The sequence below is a fragment of the Falco naumanni genome, chromosome 5 (genome assembly GCF_017639655.2).
Source record: "Falco naumanni isolate bFalNau1 chromosome 5, bFalNau1.pat, whole genome shotgun sequence".
Lineage (NCBI taxonomy): Eukaryota > Metazoa > Chordata > Aves > Falconiformes > Falconidae > Falco > Falco naumanni.
In genome coordinates this window covers 16,272,111-16,296,003 of record NC_054058.1, presented here as the reverse complement: position 1 = coordinate 16,296,003, position 23,893 = coordinate 16,272,111, and the positions used below count along the sequence as shown (strand labels likewise).

Sequence of the window (23,893 nt, the reverse complement as noted above, 5' to 3'; positions counted from 1 at the left end):
ATTTAGGAATATGACAAATCCCCTAGTCAGATTTAAAAAAAAAAAAAATTTAAAAAGGAGTATTTTAAAGTTCACAACAAAATTGAAAAAAACTTGCAGCAAAACAGTCTTCTTAAAACACCCTTATTTACCAGGTATTAGAATTATGACTCTTGTGTAAAGTAACTTAATTGGCTGTCATTAAATGTAGGATTTACATATGAATGCATTTAAATTACTGAATGCCAATCTTGAAGTTTCTTGAATTTAAAAGCTTTTCTACAAGATGGTAGAAACTGTTTTTGTGATCTGACCACAGCAATCTGCAAAAACTCCTGTCTTAATCCAATGAGAACTATAAATTGCTACTACAATAAAGATCTCAAACCTGAAGCAGCATTAAATGGGTTAAACATTTTCCTGTGCAGGTATAGTATCTGCTAACTGCTTTTATTGTTTCAGGTTTATTAACTGTATTATTTCTATAAAATAGCAAATCCTATAAAACATCACTACTTTTACTTATACGTTAGTCTAATTGTTTTTTGTTAAAGTTGATCTCTCGTAAGTATAAAGTATTTTACAGAATAGATGTCATGTTGCAGATACAACTTTGATCCGCTGATCCTAGACTGTACACTTGATGTATTCACTCTACAGACTGACAACAAATATAATTCTTTCATACAAAAACCCCCAACCTCTATAGTGCAATATGGAACTCTGAATACAAAGAGGTCTTAACACAACAGCCACAAGGCTTAAAATAAGAGACACAGAACCGCTCGTCTCTATTCAAGCTAGAGAGAATTCGGGAAAATCCTTCCAGACCAAGTCACACAAAACTTAGAATTCATTAGTGCTACATTGTCAAGGAGTCAAACTTTCTCAAAATACACTTACAAATTTCTCAATTTCTATTTATTACTGGACTGCTTTAACATGTATGCAGTATGCGTTTTTTCCTGCATCAGTGGGTCTTTGAATATATTTAAGCAATAGAAATGCATGTATTTTGAGAAAGGGAATAAATAATTTTGAATGACTCACTAGCTATCAGTTATATCAACAATAAACTGGAGGTCCACATCTGTAGAAGACAGGGCAGGTATATATTCTGTACTGTGCTCTTCAGCATTATTAGTCTTAAGTTAGAAATCACACTTCCTTTTAGGGATTTATTCTACACTTTTTATCTCTGTGTACTCAAAGAGGCAGAGGTAATGAAACAGATAAACAGCTACAGTTGCTTTATCACTGGTTTCATCCTAGTAGTTCTTTTCCTTGTTTGCACCTTATTAACTTACTACATAAGACATCACTCCTGAACCTCCAAATATTTTAAAAGGAGATCATTGCCCTCCACTTGGTCATCTTCTGTAGTCTTCCTCTAACCTTGTATTTTAAATCAACTATTTCTTACTTATTTCTCTTCTGTGGTTTCTTTCAATCTGATTTAAGTTGGATTCAGGTGGGCAGCAATCCTCTCTATCTACTCTGAGAGTAAAAAGAACCTATCCTCCACAGCAGTTCCGTAAGAACTTTGAAGCAACCTGAAGTGGTAGTGATGCTAAGTGATCTTGCCCTTACCTACTGCTTGCTCTGTATTTGTTCTTGCCCCTATGTCACCCACTTCACTTACGCCAGCACTAACATTCATGTGACTGTATAGCAAGTCAAATGGGAACACTGATCAGGGTTAAAACTAAACTAGATTCTTTCTGCCCCAGGTTACCTTGATCAGCTCCTTAACTCCACTGGTTAGACCACCATAAGAGTTTTATCACTAGCAGAAGGAGGAACAGAAATGAGAAACCAGCTAGGAGCCCACTTGGTCCTTTTAATTAGAATGCCAACCAGAGCCTATATGAAACTCTGCCGTTATAAGTGGGATGTAAAATTCCACTAGTGTTACAGCATTTGCTGCAAGTATTCCAGTGTCTGTCTGCTCAAATGCCAAAGAAAACAAAACCATAACCACTGTCCTGCTGACATACCAAAGTAACTTTGTATCAAAATGGCCCGTAGTAATTGATGACGTGCCATACGGTCTGTGGGAGCATCACCTTGAGGTCAGAAATTAGAGAAAATTGGGACCCAATGAAAGCGTAGTATTGCAGAAAGCTTTTTAGAGTAAAACAGCTATCAGTTTCAGGATGGCTGGCATGCATGCAATCTACATCGCCACGGCTCCCTAAGAAGCACAACCTGCCAGCTCAGCACGTGCTGACAGGAGTGACAAGGTGAAACGGAGCGGGGACACCGCAGCCAGGCTCTGTCTGCTCCCTGCAAGAACAGGAACTTGATGGCACCACACAGCTGATAAGCCGCATGACAGTTGTCACGTGAAGAATCTGTGAGATGTCCGTGGCCGTGCCAACCCCTGTGGCCAAATGACTTTCCTCAGATGAAATACTCTCACTGCACTACTAACGCACACCTCCAACTCAAAGTTACCTGCCTCCACGGTGCTGCTACACCTGACTGGGCATGTGACACAGAGCAGTAACAACAACGGGTATGACTAGAGTCACTCAAGCTCCACCTACATGTGATGGAAATGGACTGTAAGTAAATCCAGACGGGTGAGGGTTGGGGGAATTGTTATCTGAACTCCCAGATTTACCCAACTCCAATTTAACATTCACAAAGCTAGGCTGAGCTGACCCACTCTCCAAGTTACGAACGAAGGGACTTCTAATCAAGGGAGTCAGCCTTGGGGAAGACGAGAAACAACAAACAGTGAAAGGAACACCATTATGTGAGTTACACAGAAAGAAGCCTTCAAGTGAGGAAATTCTAGCTATGAGAGGAAACAGGATGATAAGATGTTGCAATCCACTGACATCAACAGAGTATTAGTTGAAAATACAACAAATAATTGTGGTAGTGGGAGATCATGACCTCTGACTCAAATAGCCCCCCAACTCCTGACAGAGGGGAAAACCCCGCTTGAGGAGAATGTGTAGTTAGTATAGAACTTCAGTAGTGCTATCTGAGGATGTGCACTAATTTGCATTAGAAGCGAGAAACTTGTAACCAACCTGCATATGATAAATGAATATGCAGTATACTATGAAGTATAAAGGGTGGGCAGATGAGGGGAGAAGTTAGGGAAGACTCCATCAAAACTTCTGGGATCAGTCAATGGGCTGAACGTGTCTTCTCCCCAACAGTGACGCCTATCGGGTAAGAACTTTATCTTATGCGTGCCAAATAACTAATTCATGCTAGCTGTTATTAGTGATTATAGTTTTGTTGTGTATCACTTCACGCTTGTTTTTGCAGACTGTCTCTATCACCAGCAACCACAAACCTCAATTTGTCATAATTTTATATAAATAAAGAGCCTTATTCCATAAACCGTTAGTGTTAATCCTTTGCGGATGCCAGTAGTCACTGGCAGCAGGTAACATATTAGAATAAAGCGGGCAGACCCACTTGAGGGGTCCCCTTTATGCTGCTGGCACATTTCCCTGAACAAGTCAGTCGAATCGCCCTCCAGTCCAGCAGGACTGTTCCGTGAAGTGTCCCTGCAATGGGACGCTGACAGACTGGTCAGACACAAGGGTCCCTGCTTTCCTGGGGCGCTGATAGACAGATCAAACACTAGGGGTGGAGAAAATCTCCCCGCCCCGCCCCCCCACCCCCACCCACTCCACCCCCCTTCACAAAAGTAAGCTGCATGAGCTCTGATTTGAGTGCCCTAGCAGAAGTTTAGATTTCTCGGAATGTAGTGAGGAGGGTCAAGGCAGAAAGAACAAAGTACAAGACATGCTTTATACATACCACAGTATAAAGAACAGTCTTTGACATTAAGATGTACAAGAGTTCAGCAATGGTCAACCAATGGATCTTTAACATTCATCCCATAGTTAAGGTAATTAATTCCTTTAGACTGAGCTCTAATATTTTAACAATATATGTGTTTACACTACAAAGTTCATACTGTCTTACACTAATAAATTCTAGTTTGTCCTTCAATAAACAAGACACGTAATACACTAAAACCCTCCTTTCCCAATCTTCGATCCAGCATTTTTTGTTTCTAAGCTCTGAATACTTTCTAACTGACACACAATTGATTGCAAAAAGACAAGAATGAGGGGGGTTTTGGTTCATTTAACCCTGTTAAATAAAACTAGCAAATATCAGGGATAAAAATGCTGATCTGATCTTAGAAAAAACAAAGAATTAATCTCTTTCGCTTACACTTTCAACAAATTGAAGCAATACATTAGAAACAAATCAGATTGCAAACTCTGATCTACTTGAAGTATGGGTAGCTTTTCACTGGAAAGTATTAAGCATTAATTTTGAAGTCTTACACAGTTTTACCTTGCAACATTAGACAAGTCAAGGTGTTTTTGAACTTCCAGTAACACTTCTCGAAAGAAACGTAAGCGTTTTTCTTCAAACTGCTGACACTGTTCAAATACCTGCTCCATGTTTTCCATATACTGAGGAGTGGCATTATCTAATTCTTTCAGTGATTTTTCATACTTTTCTTTTGTCTGGCGGTGGAAAAACAAACCATTAGCAATATATTTTATTACTACCCTATTTAACAGGTTTATCAATGGAGTAATGGCCAAGGTTTAGACCAGAAGGTCCCAAATTGCATTATCTTTTCATGACCGCTGTTTCTAAGCTAGGTCGCAATGAAAGTTACCTAACAAAACTGCAGAACAGTTACAATTAAGCTCTAAGCCTCTTCTCTGGTTTGACAAACGTTAGCGTAATACGAAAGATAAAAACCAAAGGAGCCACAGAGTAAATCAGAGCAGGCAGCCTTTCAAGTTACAGATCTCTTATTTAAAGATTTTCAAATAATTTTGAAGGGGTGTCTTTTTTCTCCTTCAGTAATTTACACAGCGCACTGTGACTTATAACCAAAAACCCAAACATTGTACACAACCCTGTGAACACAAATTGCATATGCTGTGACCTCACTTAATACATAGAACCTCAGACTCTACAATAATTTACAGAAGTAGTCCACAGACAGGAATTAAAAAATCCCACCCAATGTAACATCCGCCTTCCAGACCACAGAACAGCATTCTTAAAGGGAAAAGATGGCTTTGAAGAAAGTCACACAAGAAAAGCCTCTTTGTAGCAGCCCACTTAAGAGATAAACCCAAATGGGCAACAGAATAGCATTTTCAAGTGTATTTACTTTTATTTAAATAGATTATGATCAGCTTGCTTAAAAAAAAAAAGCATTCTGCAGTCAAGAATGACTACAAGTTTAGCTGTTGTCAGCAAGTTTTAAACATCTGTCTCACAGCCTTTCAAGTGAAATAATTCAACCTTCACTACTAAATGAGTAGAACTCTTACAAGTTCACCAATTCTGCTTTGTCCCCTGCTGAAAGTACTTACGTAAATTAGAGGTAATAGGTTATTCACTCTTCACAGAAGTAGTACTTGGCAATACATATGAAGAAAACTCTAGATTTTGGATTTTGGTATAGAACTGTAACTGAAAGTGAGCTGCACTGCAGTCCGTGGCACATTCGGGAAGAAAAAAAAAAGGCTTAAACATGCACAAGCTACAAGTCAAAAAGACTGTGTACAAATAGTATGTTAGCATATGGTATACCTTCAGTACATCTTGTTTGCTTCTCTCCACTTTGTCTTGTAATTTCTTAAGTTGTTCAGGATTTAGTGCTGGATCAGCTTTGCTGTTTGTTTCTCTGGATATAGCCAGTTTCTCCTCCTTGCAGGCTGCATGGTATGCTTTCTTTGCAGCTTCCACCTACAAAGTAGATTTGAATATTTGTGTCTGGGACGGTTTATACAGCCATCAACTAAATTTTTTAGCCTTATAATCATGTTGCAATGAAGAAAGTGTCAGGTTTTGTTTCAGCATGTTCTTCCTTTTTTTACTTTTTTTTTACTTCTACAATTTGGTTTGGTTTTGGCTTTTTTGGGGTTTTGGGTTTGTTGTTGGTTTTGGGTTTTTTTCTCTTTCTCATTTAGGCCAAGGAATGAATATACAAGAATCAACGTAAGAAAATTATTGTAGTACTTGTGAATCAGCATTCTCTCACCATACAAGAAATGTCACTCATACAGCTTAAAGCAGTGTGGAACAGACTCAAGAAAAGGTTTACAGGAAGTCCCCAACAGAACATTTTTTCCTCATGCCCATGTTCTCCTGCTCCCCTTCTTCTACAAACCTGTTATTGAAGAGTAATGTTATATGACAGGGAAAAAAACTCACACACTTTTCTCCTGCTCATTTCTTTGAGTAATTCGTAACTTTCAAATGCATGAAATCAGATACCGTTAAAATGATAGCTTAAATTCCACTTTTTCCAGACTTTCACTGAAGTCACCAAGATTAGGAGAGACCAAGAGAAAAATACTTATTTTCAGAAGAGGACAGAAAGCAAGAGATCTTTTTGAGAAAGGAGGATCCAGCAGAGAGAATAGGGAGTTTACTCCCTTATAGAGATTTGAGACATTAATATATTGTAACACAGGGTATCTAATACATAATCTACTGCTGTACCTCTTTCAGCTTTTTTGCCCAGGGTTTCTGAGCTTTCCTAAATCCATCTTCTGCTTCTTTGGTTTCCTTAAATCCTCCCATCATTTGCTTATGAAAGGCTTCCTTCTGCCAGTTCTTGATTTTTTCAAAGTCTTCATTCATCAGTGAACCTTTTACTTCTAGATGTAGTTCACTCACTTTTTCAGCTTCTGACATAAAAGCACACCAAGCCCTTTCTACTGTTCCATACTGTGGGCCTAAACACAACAGAAAGTGTCATTCTCAGTAACCATCACCCACATGGAACTTATATTCCCAAGAAACTACCTGAAGCTATTGACTTATATTCACTTGTAAACAGCAATATTGATGCAAACCTAGAAAAGGGAACAGTTTCTTTTCAGACAAATTTAGAATATTACAAACTTTTTACACCAGAAGAAATAATATTCATTTAACCTGGCCCCTCTTTCCCTGTACCATGATTCTCAGTATTCCATCTATTAGCTCTTCCTTGAACTGCCTTCAATTTCTCAACATACTTTCTGAAGCACGGATAAACAGGAAAGGACAAACTATTTTAGAATATATTAAAATGGTATCAGATTAACCTTCCATTCAAGCTGTATCTAGCTCTTATTATTAGTCTGCCCCCACAACCACTGCCCCCTTATTATTCAGATGCACTTTTCAAACTGTTCTATACCATTCATGACCTAGAAACGGCCAGTTCTCTAGAACTGCATCTATTTGGATACCTCACTCTGCACTGCAGGCAAGATTCATCTGCTTCAGTATGCAACAAGCAAACTAGCAGGGCTTTGTTTATTTTTCATCAAGAAAAGCTTGATCATTTGTTACATTACCAAGCCTTTGGCAAAGGCTCCATTATAGGCTAAAAGTACAAAATTTCCACTTTGTACTTACCAAAACAGATACACAGATATTTTTTTTTTCCATTTGAGAAAGTTTTCACAGTTCAAAATCAGAACTCATTACCTTTTTCCACAAGCTGTTTCCACCTTTTTGCCCATTCTGTAAGCTGCTGAGCATAGACCTTCTCTATTCGTGCCCGTTCATGAATACAATTCATAAGATCATTGCAAAGTCTGTGACCATCATCAATTCGTTTTACTGTACGCTTGTAATTTCCAACCTATAAAGAGACAAATACTTAACAATTCCTGCTTGAAAGCAGGATAACAAGAAAACAAGATAAATCTTTAATTAACACAAATACTGTTACCTAGAAGCAAGATAATCTAGCAGGAATTAATCAATTATAGCATAAGGTATTTTTCAATTAATCTTAAAAAGTAATTGCAACACCACCACAAAGGACACAAGTTCTCCTGTAAAAAAAGTTATTCATTCTAAAAGCTTTGTTATATCTTATTAGTCCTGCAATATAATTATGGCCAGTCATCACAACTGTTCTGCATTATTATTGCTTGGTAATGTTTTAGATAATCAAGATATTTAACACAGATACAGTATTTCCCTCTTCCATGCTTATTATTAAGCACCTAGTGCCTTAGTTTTGTGTTGTGTTTAATCTTTCAGGATTAACAAAACTGCAAAGACATGCAAAGGAGTACTGCAACATCTCTCTCAAGCATAATAATAGTTTTTGTTTAAGAATGCAGCATGGAAAAAGCACAACCACTACATATACAGCAGAGACTGAATGTGGCCTTTGTTACAGCTGTGCTTCCCTGCTGACAAACTACACAGCAACTATTTCCAAAGTATACTGTAGAATTTAATATGGGAAGATACTGACAGCAATGACATGGAGTTCCCATACCTAGAATTAACTTGCGAATTCTAAAGGAAAAAAAAAAAAATCCCAAAACACAGTTGTTCAATGTACAAGCTACAAAAGGATGAGGATATGGAGAAAAATGCACACTATATAACGAAAACACATTATATAATTAACACCCTCCTTGCATTTTTGTGTATATACCCACATGGAATCACCAATCTAGATGACTGAAGGGAAAAAAAAAAGCACCCGATACTGCTAGTAGAGTAATATTTCCACTGATTTCAATGTCACTCAGGTTGGATTTTGTAAACATTAAACAAGACATAAGAACTCGGTTAACAGAAGCTGCACAGTCTATAAAATACCTCAGTCAGTTTCTTATCTGCCCTAACCACCTGACTGGAAAATAAAGATTAGCAGTAAGGCAGTAGATTAAACATTCAAATACTTAAAGCATGTTTGTAATTTTTACATTTGACAGCAAACCATCCAACTTTTAGGTTCACATTTATTCAGAATCTTGTCAGCAGATGTACATGCAAGCCATCTGCTTGAGGAAAAAAATATACATTTTTGCTGTAAGTGCTGGAAAAATAAGTGACTATGCTGATAAATGCAGACATATGTTAGGAGTCCTCGTCAAAGCTGGAAGGGCAGGGAATTGAAAATGTCAATAGCAGGACAAAAGTAATTCCTTTAGACAGTGACCTCAAAGGATTTATTTGGGCATGGTTTTGGACTAGATCAATTTCAACAGATCAAAGAAATTTAGGTAGCATTTAAGAGAAGCGTTAGTTAGCAGTCACTGATTTGTCTAAATCACGTAAAAAAAGCCAGTCCACACTATCCCTGCCTTTAAACACGTCACAATATAACTGAAGAAAAGAAGCTACCAGAACTGTGAGGAAGGTGACACCAAAAATCAAGATAGTGAATGCATTTGTGTCAAAGCAAATTTCACGTATTAACAAGAAAGCACGAAAAATAGCCTCTCATTTTCAGGAGAAATAGAAACTGAGAAGTAGGCAGTTTCAAACTAAGGCTGTACACTAATACAATATACATATGTAGTCAAAGTATTAAGTAAATTAAGTACCTCGAAAAATACTTTCTAAAGCCTTTGTAATGGAAGGGCAAATCATTCATCTGCTCAAAATTACTCCAGCTGTAGATTCACAGCCAAGCAGACTGTTAAAACAGGTTATGCTAGCTTGGCACAGCTACTGCAGCCTTTTATTAGCATCAATTTGTGTCTCCAGCTATGTGCCCAAGGATTTATGTCTCTAGCATGAACATTTCCTTTCATAAATTTTCACTATTAAATTAGCATTTTAAATGCTAATACTGAATGAGAGCTGGCTGCCTCACGGTATTTTTAGTGCTTTCATTTTGTGTTGTCTGAGTAAATTCTAACCTCCTGGTAACATCTAGCCGTTGCCAAATCTCAGGCAGGCATTCAGAGGGCTGAATTCAGCTCACCTATGATGTCCGACTGACCACTACTGCATACGGCCACCTCGAAGGAGCTGCGCAGGCAACGGATCATTCACCCACACCACCTCCTTCTCCACCAGAGGACCGAAGGAACTAGCATTACAGTTCAGAACCAGCATAAAGAAAAAAATCAGGCCTACTGTATTAGAAAGTAACAGCCTTGTATTCCAAAGAAAGTCTTTTACAGTAATATTTTCAAGGAAAAAAAGTTCACTTGGATTTATGAAACAGTAGTTTGAAGTATATTAAGACATTCAAATTTCATGCCCTATGATGAATGCTAGAATTTTGGAAATCACACATTTTTCTGTGTTTTGTGACACAGAACACAAGTCACATAACTGGCACTTAACATTTTAAAAATCTATAGTTTATTTTTTTAAGAAAAGTGCATTTTAAGTTATGGACACTGCAATGACAATTTTTTTTGAGAAGTGGAGCGTGCAGCTGCCACTGTAAAAGGCAGGCTCAGAGGTATGAGAGCACAGGGTATTCAGACCACCGAAGTAATGGGAGAACTCTACTCTTTATGCAGCCAAGGAACTACTAGGGTAACTGTAGATAAATTAAAAAGCTGTAAAAATAGCAAGAACACCCTGATTCTGGAGAAGAAAAAAAAATTACTTAATGCATTGTTTTATTCAAGACTATTCTCTCCAACTCCTGAGGCAGACTGCAAATGTTCTGCAGTACATCCCCCTTCCCCTTCACATGAAATATTTGAGCTAAAACAAAAAAAGACAAATTCTTTCATTTGTAGCAACTGGCCAAGAAAGAATAAAAACTAAGAAAACCCTGTGTTTCTTTGTTTCAGTCACAGCCATGTTTACATAATACCTTGCAATTTTCAGATTTCCAAATGAGCACTGTTCAGGACAGGAACACATGGCTTCACTAGTTACAATAACTTTCTGGCCATTCCAAGCATTGGGCTAGTTCCTGTTAAACAGACAGCAGCCAACTAAGACATGAAGTTACCAGTTTCATTCTCCTACAAGTGAAACTTTTGCTTCAGGAAGGTAAATTGTAAAATTGCAAACTTATTTAGTTTCAAGAAGAATGAGAGAGATTTAAAAGCTCTAACCTGCTTTCATTTTAGCATCAACACTTCACCCATCCGAAAAAGACATTTCATTTATTTAAAAATATTATTTAAATATATATAAAAAAAATATTTAAAAAGACATGATAGCAAATTCAGTTGCTGTTTACCCTTAGTTGCCAGAAACACTTCAAAAGGAAGTAACTCCAAGAAGTCATTTCTTCAAAATACCCACATGGTCACTTTCTTGATGCGATCAGTGAACTTACAAAAATTGTGATTCACAGTTCTGTCACACACACACAAATCGAGTTAACCACCAGTTTTCCCTTGTCCACTAAATAATACCAAGCTTTGCTACTAATAAGCCTCAGCTGATCCTATTTTGCCCTGTTTATCTCCTACAGGCATTATAGATGCCTTCAGATCTCCATTTTCCTTAACCAAGAAAACATTCCTTCTCATTTGGGTATTTCCTCTCATGCATAAACACAGAAATGTCACCTCAAATCCTCTGTCAAATCTAAGAGTCCCTAAATCTGTAATAACCAGAGAAAAGCACACTGTGATGAGGCATTTAGTGTTGCAGAGTGAGCAGCCCAGCCATCTCTCCTTTGTGACCACCAGTGTACTAACATTGCCAAGCACTGCCACTGATACAATCTTTAGTGGGAATATTTAAGAGCTTACAACCTCGTTGTTTTACAATTTCACAGCACTAAACACAAAGGGAGAGTCTTAGATTACCTAGGCTCCCTTACCTTAACTAATACACTCCTTTGGGGTTTTTTTTTAAGCATAGCCATAGAGCAGGATAAAAGGTGATAAAGAGTTAACACACACTTTTTCTGGTACACTGAATGAAAAATAAAGAGTATTTTAATTTGTTAGCAGCCCAGGTGGCGGCGAACATTCAGCTATTGCTAAACTCCAGTCAGTTAATTCTGTATCATGGTAATTGCTACAATCACAAATGCTTCAGGAGTTTCAAATGCCTGAAGTAAGATTTTATGTCTTTTTCCAAGCTTGCCTAGCTTATTCATAACTAGTCTGCTTTTATGAACTGGAACCATTTGAAAGAAAGTCAGTCACCATAGGATACAACAAGGCTTTTTTAATGGACAAATAGTCATAGGCAGGAAACACAATGAGCTTTGAAGGCTCACAGTCAAACGCACACATCCTGATGACCAATATGCGGACACACTTACTATTTCCAGCATTCCATATAACCATGAGTACAGCTTCTTTCCAGCTACGTCAAACGGGAAGTTTCCAAACATTTCAACCAGCATTAACATCTATAATACTGTGGGTTCTTTTTCAAAATAAAAAGAATTATCTTATTGCATAATTAGCACATACACAGTCCAAGGACCTATGAGCACTAGGTCTGAGTAAGCTTTCTAAGTTTACCCATATAAATTTACCACTGGTTGCAAGAAAAATCCTGAAGAAGCTCTTAAACCCACAAAATCTAAAGCCAAACATACCAGTTAACAAACATCTGGCAATATAAACTGTGAATGTTATGTTGCTCAATGTTAGAAAGAGTAATAAAAAAAGCATATAGGAGATATGACAGGAATCTACTAGTGCAGAGTCCAAATATTTCTAAAATGAAAAAGCAAAACAGGGCAGTCTACTTCATAAGCAAAAAGCATTCACTGACAAGTAACTGAAATCCCTCAGCACAGGAATACCTTTTCAATATTCAAGAGTGAGTTTGGGGAGTTTCTTCCTCTAGAATTCCCTGCATCCATCACACACCCCCTCAACAGACAGGTCACAGATGTTGGCTGACAGTAGCAGGCATGAAGCAGAGGCCTCAGAGTACCAAACGGGCAGGACCAAGGCCATCCGAGCAGACAGCTTATAAGCTGTTTACGGGAGGCACATCCCAGATCAACTGCCTCTGCTATCCAGAGTGTTGAGTTTGGACTTTGCTTTGGGTTGGTTTTTTGTTGTTTGTTTGTTTTTGGTGGGGGGTGTGGAGAATGGGAATGCATATGGTGGCCAAATTTGATTCACCCATACTATACAGGGGACCGACTTCCCCTTTCTGAATAAGTTGAAAATCTTATCTTGCTGGTGGGTATCTCAGCAAATACTTCAGAATGTAATGAAAGCCATGTGCCCAGCTCCCTAAAATGCACACCAAGTCCCACCTTCCAAAGGAATCTGTCACAAGCCTAAGTTCATAGAGTGAATACCAGTTGCTGGTTTAGCAGCTGTTCAGGTTGACTATTTTTGTTTGGATCAGTAGGTGTTTTCACAGGGCAGTTAAACACCCCCACAGTAAATGGAGAGGGCATCACGGTACTGATGCTAGCAGAAAATAAGGAAGCGTAAGGACGCACAACTAGGCAATAAGTGGTGCACAGCCTGTGAGGGACCTATGGCTCATTAATAAGCGCTTCCACAGGCAGGGTAGCTGTTCCTTTTGATGTCTTACCTTGCAAGATATGCACACACTTCTACTTTGATCTCTAGGAACGCTTACTCATCACCTTTCTTACCTTCACAGGTATCTAAGTGAACAACAACATTGGTCTCAGCTTGCTCAAGGCATTTTTCTTTCCATATGACCACAACAGTGATTAGCAAGCATAAGGCCAGAGCTTAATTAACAAAATGCATCATAAAACTGGCCTTCAATTTACAATTAATATACTGAATTATTTCATTTTTTTAATCATAATTTTGAATAATTTTGATTTTTCAATCAAATTTGAATCAATTGATTCAAAATGAAACATCATTTTGAAATGAAAGTGCATTTCAAAACTACTTCCAGCAGAGCAAGGTCAATAAGGTTGTCCATTTCTTGTGTTCTACTAAAGGAGCAGAATGTCTGAACCAACTAACATTGCCACAGTCTATTTTTGGATGCAAGAAAATGGCATGAATGATTAGAGTCCATATGACAGATCAGAAAGAAATAAAAAGGGTTTCAAATTGCACATCAGGTTCCAAATTTACCACTTTCCCTTGGAAAAGTTACTGCCATCCTGCTCCAGGCTATCAGCAATAACCTTTTGATTACCCAAAGCATGCCACCGTTGTCAGCTAAGTAGCACAGATGAAAGAATTCCCTCTTGGAACATATCAACAAGATTGCTTGGTTGCAAAAAATTTCTGCACCAAGAGAGTGCCATGAGCTTAACCAGATACATGAAGATACACTGAAGTTTGTTAGAAAAAAGAAGAAAGAAAAAGAAGCTTCCATTTCTTAAGCAAACTGAGGCACTAATATGACTTAAACTTTCATGAAATTCTCCGCTGTTATTATGAAAATTGCTCAGAATTTCTTTTCTTATGATTTTACAATTTCTTGCTTTCTAAGCAAGCTTACATGAAAACATGTATCAAATTCTCTGTTTCCTCAAGTGCTTTTGCTTGGTAAACACCTAGACAAATCAGAGGAAAATTATTATGGTTTTCTCCTGAAAAGGATTTATCACCCCGCTAGAAGACAAAAAACTTTTAGTAGTAGTTTGGGTTAACTAAACATGGAAAAAATTCCTCAATTTAATTGTGAAAGCTGCTGATATTTCTATTTCATGCCTAAGACAGACGTGTATTTCTGAAAGCTTTATTTTTTCAGTTTTACCAGCTGTTCTGATACAAGATACTACCCATGCCTAAGCCTTATCCTACCCACATTTTTTGACTGATAGATCTACAGAAAGCCAACACCAAGAATACAAACCCACACAGTGACTTCTCCAGTTCTGTTTCAACAACACAACTATTTCCCAACCACAGATCTGAACCTGATAACAAAACCTATGTAGTAATAAAAAAATTTACTAGTTTTTAAAGGAAACAAATTACTATTCACATTGGATTTCAAGCGCTGAGTTTGAGTCTCAATGCCAGAACTGGAAGCTTCCATGAACAGTACTGAAACAGCAACCTAATTAAAAAAAGCTTCATAGATGAAGTAACCGGCATTGAATTGCTCCATGGACAGTCTGAGCATACGCAGCCAGACAAGGTTACAGCAGTAAGTTTAGTTGCATGCAAGCATACATTATAGATTCACATTTTAAAATGTGATCAAACTGCTAGTAATTATCTTTGTAAAAAGGAACCCTAGCAAAGGCTGTGACAACTCCAAAAGAAAGCAAATGGTTCTTAATTGGTTTTCTGGCTCTAGAAGCAAGTGTTTTATTTCCTAAAGACAACAGCGTAAGAAATTTCTGTCAACAGCAATAGCAAAAACTTTGAAGCTGGTTTATCAACATTTTATTAAGTACAATTCTTATCAGCTCAACAGAACATCAACATTCAAGAAATAAAAGTGGTTTAGTTTCCAAAACATTCAGTGAGCAAAAAACCAGTTCTCACAGTAAGTTCTTCAAATATGTCCCACACCCAGCCACCTCACTCTTTCCTAAACGTCTTTCAAGAACAAGATGGGCTTTGCACACACTCCAAAGGTAAATAAATTTGAGCTATTTTGGAGTGTGAGGGAACAAACTCAAAAGCTCACCCTGCCAGACTGTCTATTCTGTGCCATGGCCAAGTTTAAATGCATTCGCTGCTTTTAGCTGTGGCAGCAAAACATAGCAAGGTGGCTTTTAACAAACTGTGGGCTGTCTTTGAAAATTAAGAAACCCCATAGTTTTCTAGGTTTTTTTTCTAGAAAAAAAACAACACATCAGGTATCTTAAAAACCTCTATCAAAAGGTGCAAATGACAAAATCTGCAGTAACCATACAACTTCCAAACTGATTAAGAGTTCTTTATTTCTTGTTACCCCGGGCATGAAGTATTGAGGCTGGCATTCCAGAGACACATCTTTTCTAATCAGTGTCAGGCAAAACACATTGATCAAAGCAGTTTAGTTTTCCATTTTACGAAAGATTAAGCAGAATTCAAAGTTGCAATCTTCAGAAACAAAATAACCAATCCAGGACATATGGAAAAAGGACAAGTTTTGGACTAAAATTCAGGCAAATTTATTTTGGAAAGCTGGTTCCAAACCAGAAGTAAACGATAATTTGGTAATAAGTTTAACAGGCTAGATGTTATTTTATGCTTGTCATTTAACACTGAAGAGTTATTCTTAAGTTAAATCTATTACGACCGGCACAGGACTCCCCTTACTTTAGGTTCACTTTCTACCAACTGCAGAAGCCTGGCAACCTCCTCCCACCTCTTAACTCTTTATCTCAAGGATAATTCCTGTTTTGTCAGGCTCCTCTGTAAAAAGGCAAGGTTTGAAGTCAAATGGTACCTTCTGGCAAGGCATTACGTGGCCTAAGCAAGCTGCTGGATATCTTCATTATTCACTCAGACATAATCAGAAGTATATACAAACTAAAATACATTCCAACCTAATATCAGGCATGCAAGTCAAAATACAATTACCATCACAGAAACGCAGACAAGTAGAGCGCAAAGGTCACAAGAAAACTATCCCTGGATGAAAGCAATCACTCAATATCCTACATCAAGGTGACACTGCAGCGGACAGCACAGCTTCAGGTATATTACCACTTTCCCTTACGTTGTCCAAGCACTTTGTTCAGTGTTGAGATTAAAAAAAAAATAATACCCACCAAACCAAACAAACACTTTTCTTGCCACATGATTCTACACGCAACTATAAAGGCTGTCAACCAAAACAGTAAGTTCCACATTATTCACATTTCTCACTACAATAGGGTATTGCCAAGACTAATGGTATTCTGAATAGTTTAATACCCAGTACTAAGGAGTCATCCTGTGATAAGTATCAGAGTGCAAAGAAACAGCAGTTTCTTTGCTTAATATATTCTCTCAGCTATTTCCATTGTGATAAGTTTATATACATGTTTTTCTTAAGACAGCTTTATAAACGTATTTATTCTCTCAAACTATGCAGACTGCAAATTCACCAAGCACAAGAAGGTCAAAATTCACATCAATCTTTACTGTTAATAGCTCAGCATTACTATGACATCATTTATCATCTATGTGAAAGTACTCTTTTTCATGTTCAGTTCAAAGAATGTTAGTGTATCCGTAAAAGCTCCATCTCCACAGGATGTCAGGGATGCCATACCACACATTTTTCAACTGCCCATGCAGTTACATAAACATTTAGGCATACCTACTACATACAGTCTTTCAGCTACACATACAGCACTTTATAATAACCTGCTATATCTTTTGAACTCTCTAACCTGTTCTTTCTTGGGTTTTTGCTTTGTGGTTGTTTGTTTTTTTTTTAAATCACAACAGAAATGTCAGTGATGATATTTTAAGCACTAACCAACTATAAAACTCTTACAGCCTTCCCTCTGTTTCACTCAAATACCACTTAATTTCAACATATTGAAATTTCAAACCTTTAATCACCTTGCTAAAATAATGACAAAGCCTCTACAGCCATAGTAGGAACAAAGCCTTCTATTAATGATTTTTAAAATCAGAGCCTGCAGCCACAAACCCCCCAAACTTTCCTGTCTTAAGCATCAAACAGCACAAAGCAGAGGAAGAGCAAAATAAATAGTGCTTTCTACATAATTCAATACTCAAAACTCCAAAATTCAGTTAAATATTCCCTTTCATATTGCTAAACTGTAAGAAGCTTAGTACAAGGAAACACAGGATTTTTATTTTCTTTTAATATGGTCATCAATTGCATGGGAAGTCCAATTGTGCTTCCAGAAAAACTGTTAATACTCTGAACATCTTTAAAGTCACTTCAGTAACAAAGCCGTTGACTTATCACTAGGACTTACCTTTTACTACAGTGATACCTTTGTTTCACTCCCTGAAGAGTGAGCGTGAAGATGGTCTCTAGCATTTTTAATGAACTGAATCCATTCCATGAGAATATAATTGTGTCTTCAATTTTTGAGATTACTTTTAACTGATTTTAGCATATTATGACAATAGGATCTAAACATTGTTAGTTTTCCCCTTTGAACAACCTGCGTATCTGTTCTAGTAAGCTAATCAACTCTTCAAAACCTTTGAGCCTGATGTACTTAACTTTCAGAAGAAAAACTAATTCAATCTGAAATTTTTCCTCTTGACCATTTTAACATAACCTTTGTGGTTATACATCAAAAAAGAAAAAGAGCAAAGCAAAGAATTAGCCCTATAAGGAAAGAAACTGATTGAAATACTAAAGTCTAACTTTTTTTATCCAAGGATAAATAAAGATATAACTTGTGCAGTACACATTAGCCTACTGACATTGCTTATGAAAGACCAGAGTTCTGACCTTTTGGAACGAATACATAGAAAAGTTCAAAGACATTGATTAAAAAGTAGTGTTTACAAAATGATATAAAATAAGTCACCAATAGTACAAACACAAAGAACACCTTTAACCCACCTATAATAAGCATCAAATACATTTAAGCTATGCTTTGTAAAAGTCCTAGCTTATGCTAATTGCTGTTTCTGATCATCTATCATCCTTTAATATTAATTACTTGAGTCCACATTTGTCCAAACATAACCATATTAGTTTACAGAATTCCTATTTTTATTCATTCATCATTTCTGCTTCCAGACCCAATTACTTATGGAAGACAACAGCTTGGTACAGAACAGCCAGCCAGAAGTCATGTTCTGCCAAGTATATGACACATCAAAAAAAACCCAACCCTTTGGTCCAGGATTATTTTGCCTCCTTATTTTATTTTGAAACACTTCAAGGAAAGTTGTCTCAGCATAAAATAAAAAACACAGAATAAGTGAGGTTGGAAGGCACCTCTGGAGATATCTAGCCCAAGCCCCTGCTCAGAGCAGGTTTGATAGGTCAGACTGCTCAGGACCATGTCCAGTGGAGTCGACACCTCTGGGAGTACAGGTCCCACATCCTCTCTGCAGTCATACTACAGAGTACAACAAAAAGGGGTTAAGACTCAGAATCCAGTTACCTTAAAACCACTTCTTTATAAATAGGATATACACATTTAACATAATAGTAAATATCTCTGCAAAAAACGACAGCTGTCTACCAAACAAGAACCTCACTGGCATTACGTCTTTTAGATAATGGGACAAAAAATAATAGGACAGCTGCATGAAAATGCAATTTGCTGTCACCACCAACAAACGGGTTAGTGGTCTAGAAAAGCTTTCATTTAAAAAGTAGCACAATGTTAGGCCACCAAAACCTAACTGTCTTATATACGTCTCTGGTAACTGAAATACTCAAGACACTTTTCCCCTAGCCATTTTCATGGTTGCTAAATTTCAAACTCAAAAGAGCTCCCAGTCACATGGTAGAAGTCTGCCCTACTGAATACAGTTCATCTTGAGAGCTTACTTACTTAACTCCAGTATTGACACCTTCAAACCTTTCCTTTTCTTGCAAGAAACTTTTTTTTTTTTTGGTAAAATGCTTTCTGCTTTATGACATTTTGCTCAATCAAATTATAACATCTGAAAGCTGCCTTCAGATTGGGGCAGCACATATTACTGATACTACAATGTGCTTTGTATTATCTTTCTGCATATACACTCTTACATTGAGATAAGCAGAAGATAATTTCTCTCAAAAAAGTTTACACTTGTATCTGGACACGAACAGGAGACATACAGTACATTCACACACGATCTCACACATTTCTAATTTATGTACACCTACAGTAGCTTTTAACAGTTACTTTAGCTTTAACATTGATCATTCAACTCCCTTGGTAATTCTAAAAGCTACTCACCCATATCCCTTCTTTGACAATAAAAAAAGGTTCAATTCTGAATTACACATCCTACCCAAATGGATGATACTCAAGCTTGTGCCGGTTAAAAACCCTTGACAGAACTAGGCCAAAATCTAAAAGGTCATTTCTACCCTGAAGGCTATTTACGCAGGTCACAATAACCAAAGGTGTCTTGTACTGTAGCTCTCCCCAATGTTCACGATGTACAAAAATCGTATTTTCTATAACAATAGTAAAAAATAAAAATAATTAAAAAAAAGAAAACATTCAGGTTACCTCCCAGAAGCTATCACTAGAAACTTCTACTCCAACGGAATCATCGTATGAGCCAGACATTTCTATGTATGAAGAGCTTGTAAGTATTCAGAGCTTAAACACCTTCAGAATCTGTAAAAAGATACAACAAAATATTTATGAGCATTAATAATGAAAAACAGCTATCAAAAGAGAAATGAAGTTAGGTAACATCCTTCAAATTTTTGATATCTAGGGATGCCAAATAAACACACAAGGTAACCACACAGGGCATGCAAGTACATTTTGCAACAGAAGACTGTTCTACCACACAAAGTTCTTGGCTCTTATCATGGTGTTTCCTGTCCAGAAAAATGTCCAGTCCATCTGCCTATACCAAATTTCACCAAACTCTTGAATTTACTTTATCATGACATCTCCTGTTACAACCAAAAGAAAAGATTGAGTAGCATGATGCTTACTCACTGAGTATTCCACTTTGAAGTATTCCGTAAGAGAATCAACTGATCTTTGTGCTACAGATACAATAACCTGCACTGCTTCCTATTCCTTTTTCACTGGAAATCTATGTTCTGTAATGAAACCCACTGGAAATATTAAAGGCCAAAACCACTTGCTGATTTAAAGAAAAACAGATCATCTTTTCAGAAGGGAAAAGGGTTTATTTCTGTAAGAATCTTAAGATTCATCTACTTGGAAACTAATGGCATCCATAAATGCAAAACAGAGCTTCCTCAGCAACAATGGAAAGCAAAACCAATATGAAGAGCATTGCAGCGACCCAAGTCAAACACAGGAGACAGGACTAGCCTCCTTCCCAAAAGTGTTAGTATAGTTTACGATATTCAGACAGCTCTCCTCCTCTTGCCCAGCCAGCTGTGACTAGATCTCTTATTGGGCTAGTAACTACCTACCTGAGCTACTTGTTATTTTCTTGCCAACACTCTTGTGCATTGCAGATAATAGATCCTAAATGATGGTATGATGCACTTATCTACTGTTCCACGTATACCAAGTAAGAGGTTACAGGCTCCATGACAGAAGGTCTCCTTGAAGCTGACAATTACTTTCGCCAGAAGTTGAAACTCCCACACCTAGTTTTACTGCATTTTGTGACATGCTACAATACTATTTCATTGTTTTCTTTTAGGAAAACAAACAGTAAAAAAAAATTCTGATCTTTATTAAAGGTCATTGCTTTGACAATTCAGGCATTGTCACTTATACAGACACAGCCGCACAGAAGAAAAACATGATTTATCCTCATTGAAGGAGATGATTGTTTATGAAGTCCTGTGTATAAAAAAAGTTCAAGGTTACCCTAAGCTAACATTTAAGATAAGTATCAAAAACAGTACTGAGGCAAAAATTCAGGCACTTAGATCCACAAATGTGGTTTGTGGGGTGGAGACCAAGAGGTAGGAGAGGAAGGAAACAGCTCCCTCCCACAACACACACATGCAAATCCCTGTCTGATCTCTACAGATACTTCATCAGGTTCTCCTGTTTAGATTTCTCCTACCAAGTTTGCCGACAACTACTGCCAGGGCTACGTACAAGGGTGAGCAGATTGTACCACCCCTTCTGGGATGAATACCTTTACTAGTAGACTATAAGGTGAAGCTCCCTCTTTCTCTTGCCCTATGAATGTTGCTTCCCTTAACGCAACAGGGCCACTTCAAAAGGAAGAGCAGAAAATGCCTACAAACCTAGCCTACCTTGCAGCCTAGAGGTTATGACATGCTGCTGAGCGAAACAGAATTGAAAGCCTCCAAGGCCAAGGAGAACTCAATGCTAAATCCACATTTCTTGGATACTCTTAACTGTCCTGTAAGGGTAAGCATACACCACTTGTAACAAAAACTAGCTACTGAAACAAAACGGTTGTTCAGACAGTTACAGCACAAACAGAACAAAACTACTCTGGCTGGGAAGACAAGCTGTTTCTCCTGAAGTTTTTCATCCAATTCATTTCCACCATCAAAATCACAGAAAGCTTAAATAACCTTAACACTGAATACAGAACTGGAAACTACAATGGGTACATCAATTGTTAGATTTTTATTTTGAAAAGATAACCAAAAATACAGGAAAGGTTCTGCAGAATGGAAACAATTAGAAAGGAACATGATATATTGAGCCAAAGTATTTTTACATGTTAGTGTAACAATCTTCAACTTATGTTATTAGTAATTGCCAAAAAATCTGCTTTTCCGCCTGTGCTTTTATTAAACCAAGAGGGAAAAGTACATTAAAACACATTCAAATGTCAGTTTCTTAGTAGCACACCTTTACGTGGAATGTGTTCTTTCAGATAAGTTTCAGCCCTTGCAATTCTTCCAGTAGATCAAGGTAAGCAGAGATCATTATTTGTAAGTGTTTATAATTTCTGATAGCCTTTCTTAGACAGCCATAAGCAGCACAAGGAAGAAACAAGTGCAATAAACTTGCAACTAGCTGGACAAACTCAAAAGAATACTTTGACATTAGACAGTTTTTTCTAAGAGTTTTATAGTTTTCACAAAGAACGAAGGTTATGCAATGGTACCTTTAACCATAATTTCTGCTATTATTTTATCTGATCAGAGGGAGACATAGAACGTAAAGAAAAGTTGTCAGATCAATAAACATTGCTAGCTGGATTCTGTTAACTGCATCTTCCTGCCTTTTTCCCATTAAGGCAGCTCTAACACTCCATTACTCTGAAACCAAGTAAGCTACTGGAGAGAACTGTGTTACTCAGCATGCCGTGCAGAACAAGGGAAGGAAAAGATTCCAAAGGTTCTCAGGAAGAGTTAGAGTTGTTTTTCTATAGTACACCAAGATCTTTCAACGAAAGTGTTTACCGCCATTTGTAAGAGATCAGGCAGAAAACAGTAAAGTCTTCAGTGTCAAAGCCAGGAAAGAAACCCTTACGCAGAAGTATAAACCTACAGGAAAGTTTCAACAAGTCACCCATCCCACCCACTCCCAAACCACACAGAAGGTGTTTTTCTCCCTCCAAATACAAAAAGACAAGACAGTGACAGTGTTCTCAAGCAGTAACAAACAGTGTCTGCTTACCTTTAACAAAATAGCCTAAACTATACCAGCGCTGGAAATTTAATCTGAAAAGCTACACGGAAAAACTGGAAAAGCTGAAACAGAGGAACATTTTCTTAAATGAGGGAACAGGTTGTGAGGACTTTTTTTTAAAAAAAAAAAAAACAAACCACCCAACCACTTCTATTCCTCCTCAACTAAAACTGCATCATACACACAGCTATCTTTTTTTTTCCCCATAAAAGCATGAAAATGATCAGTACTCAGGAAATTCTGATGGATTTAAGGTTTTTATATGCCAAATACTATGCTGTGAGAAAGTATGAGCAAGCGTATTTAGGGAAATATTATGAAGTCATAGCAACAACTGGCACAGAAAAACACTATTTGTACAGCACTACTTAAAAATAAACTGGATACTGAGATAGGAACATTAAGCAGTATGAGTCATACTACCCTCATGAAATAGAATTATTACAGCAGCCAGTCCTTTAGCACATTTTTTGTTAGGGTTTGGTTCTCCCATCCTTCAAGTGAATTTGCAGAGGTTTCACAACGAAAGTTTATTGCACATGGATTTGCAGTCTTCCATTTCACTACAAAAAGTAAACCTAGGAACAACTACTGCTGTCCGTATAAAGTCTGGGAAATTTAGATCAAGATGAGAAAAACAGACAAGTTCTACACAGATTCTCCACAAATTCTCACCTGCATCTCACAACCCTGGGGTTTCTATGGTCAGCTAGACTGCAGCAGAACCAGAACCAGTAACTTCATAAGAAAGCATGGTGCACACATCCAGTTCCCATATTCCCACCACAGTATAAATATATATTTTTATATATAAAGCACCTATCACCATATTGATAAACATTCTTTGGAACCTCTCTTGACAGCAGAGGTAAGAACAGGAGTCAGTCTGTTAGTACCTCAGCACTTTTGTTTCCAACCAATTTAAAAAAAAAAAAAAAAAAGGCAAGCACTCATCCACTCTGGCCTTTATCTTCCAACTCCATGACTCCAGGCACAACCCTTTAGGAGTACCTACACTGTCGCCTTCTTGTCCCTCAACTACTTGCTGAGCAAGCAGTAGCACAGTGCTCTAGCAATTTCCACCCACCCCCATGCTGACTG

The 23,893-nt window shown here is 37.5% G+C and overlaps 1 protein-coding gene across 9 annotated transcripts in view; it reads right to left on the bottom strand.

Annotated features, from left to right (window-relative positions):
* Positions 1-23,893, bottom strand: part of PACSIN2 (protein kinase C and casein kinase substrate in neurons 2) — a 65,141-nt gene that overhangs the window by 10,420 nt on the left and 30,828 nt on the right. For 8 of the 9 annotated variants that reach the window (XM_040594847.1, XM_040594846.1, XM_040594845.1 and 5 more), the window contains 5 exons: positions 19,739-19,849; positions 7,477-7,633; positions 6,499-6,734; positions 5,584-5,739; positions 4,318-4,493 (listed from right to left, as the gene is read on the bottom strand). In XM_040594847.1, the coding sequence (XP_040450781.1) occupies positions 4,318-4,493; positions 5,584-5,739; positions 6,499-6,734; positions 7,477-7,633; positions 19,739-19,798 (785 nt within the window). In that variant the 5' untranslated portion in view covers positions 19,799-19,849. Of the gene's footprint in view, positions 1-4,317; positions 4,494-5,583; positions 5,740-6,498; positions 6,735-7,476; positions 7,634-19,738; positions 19,855-23,893 lie in introns of those variants that run through there. The other variant, XM_040594851.1, reaches the window with a different exon arrangement.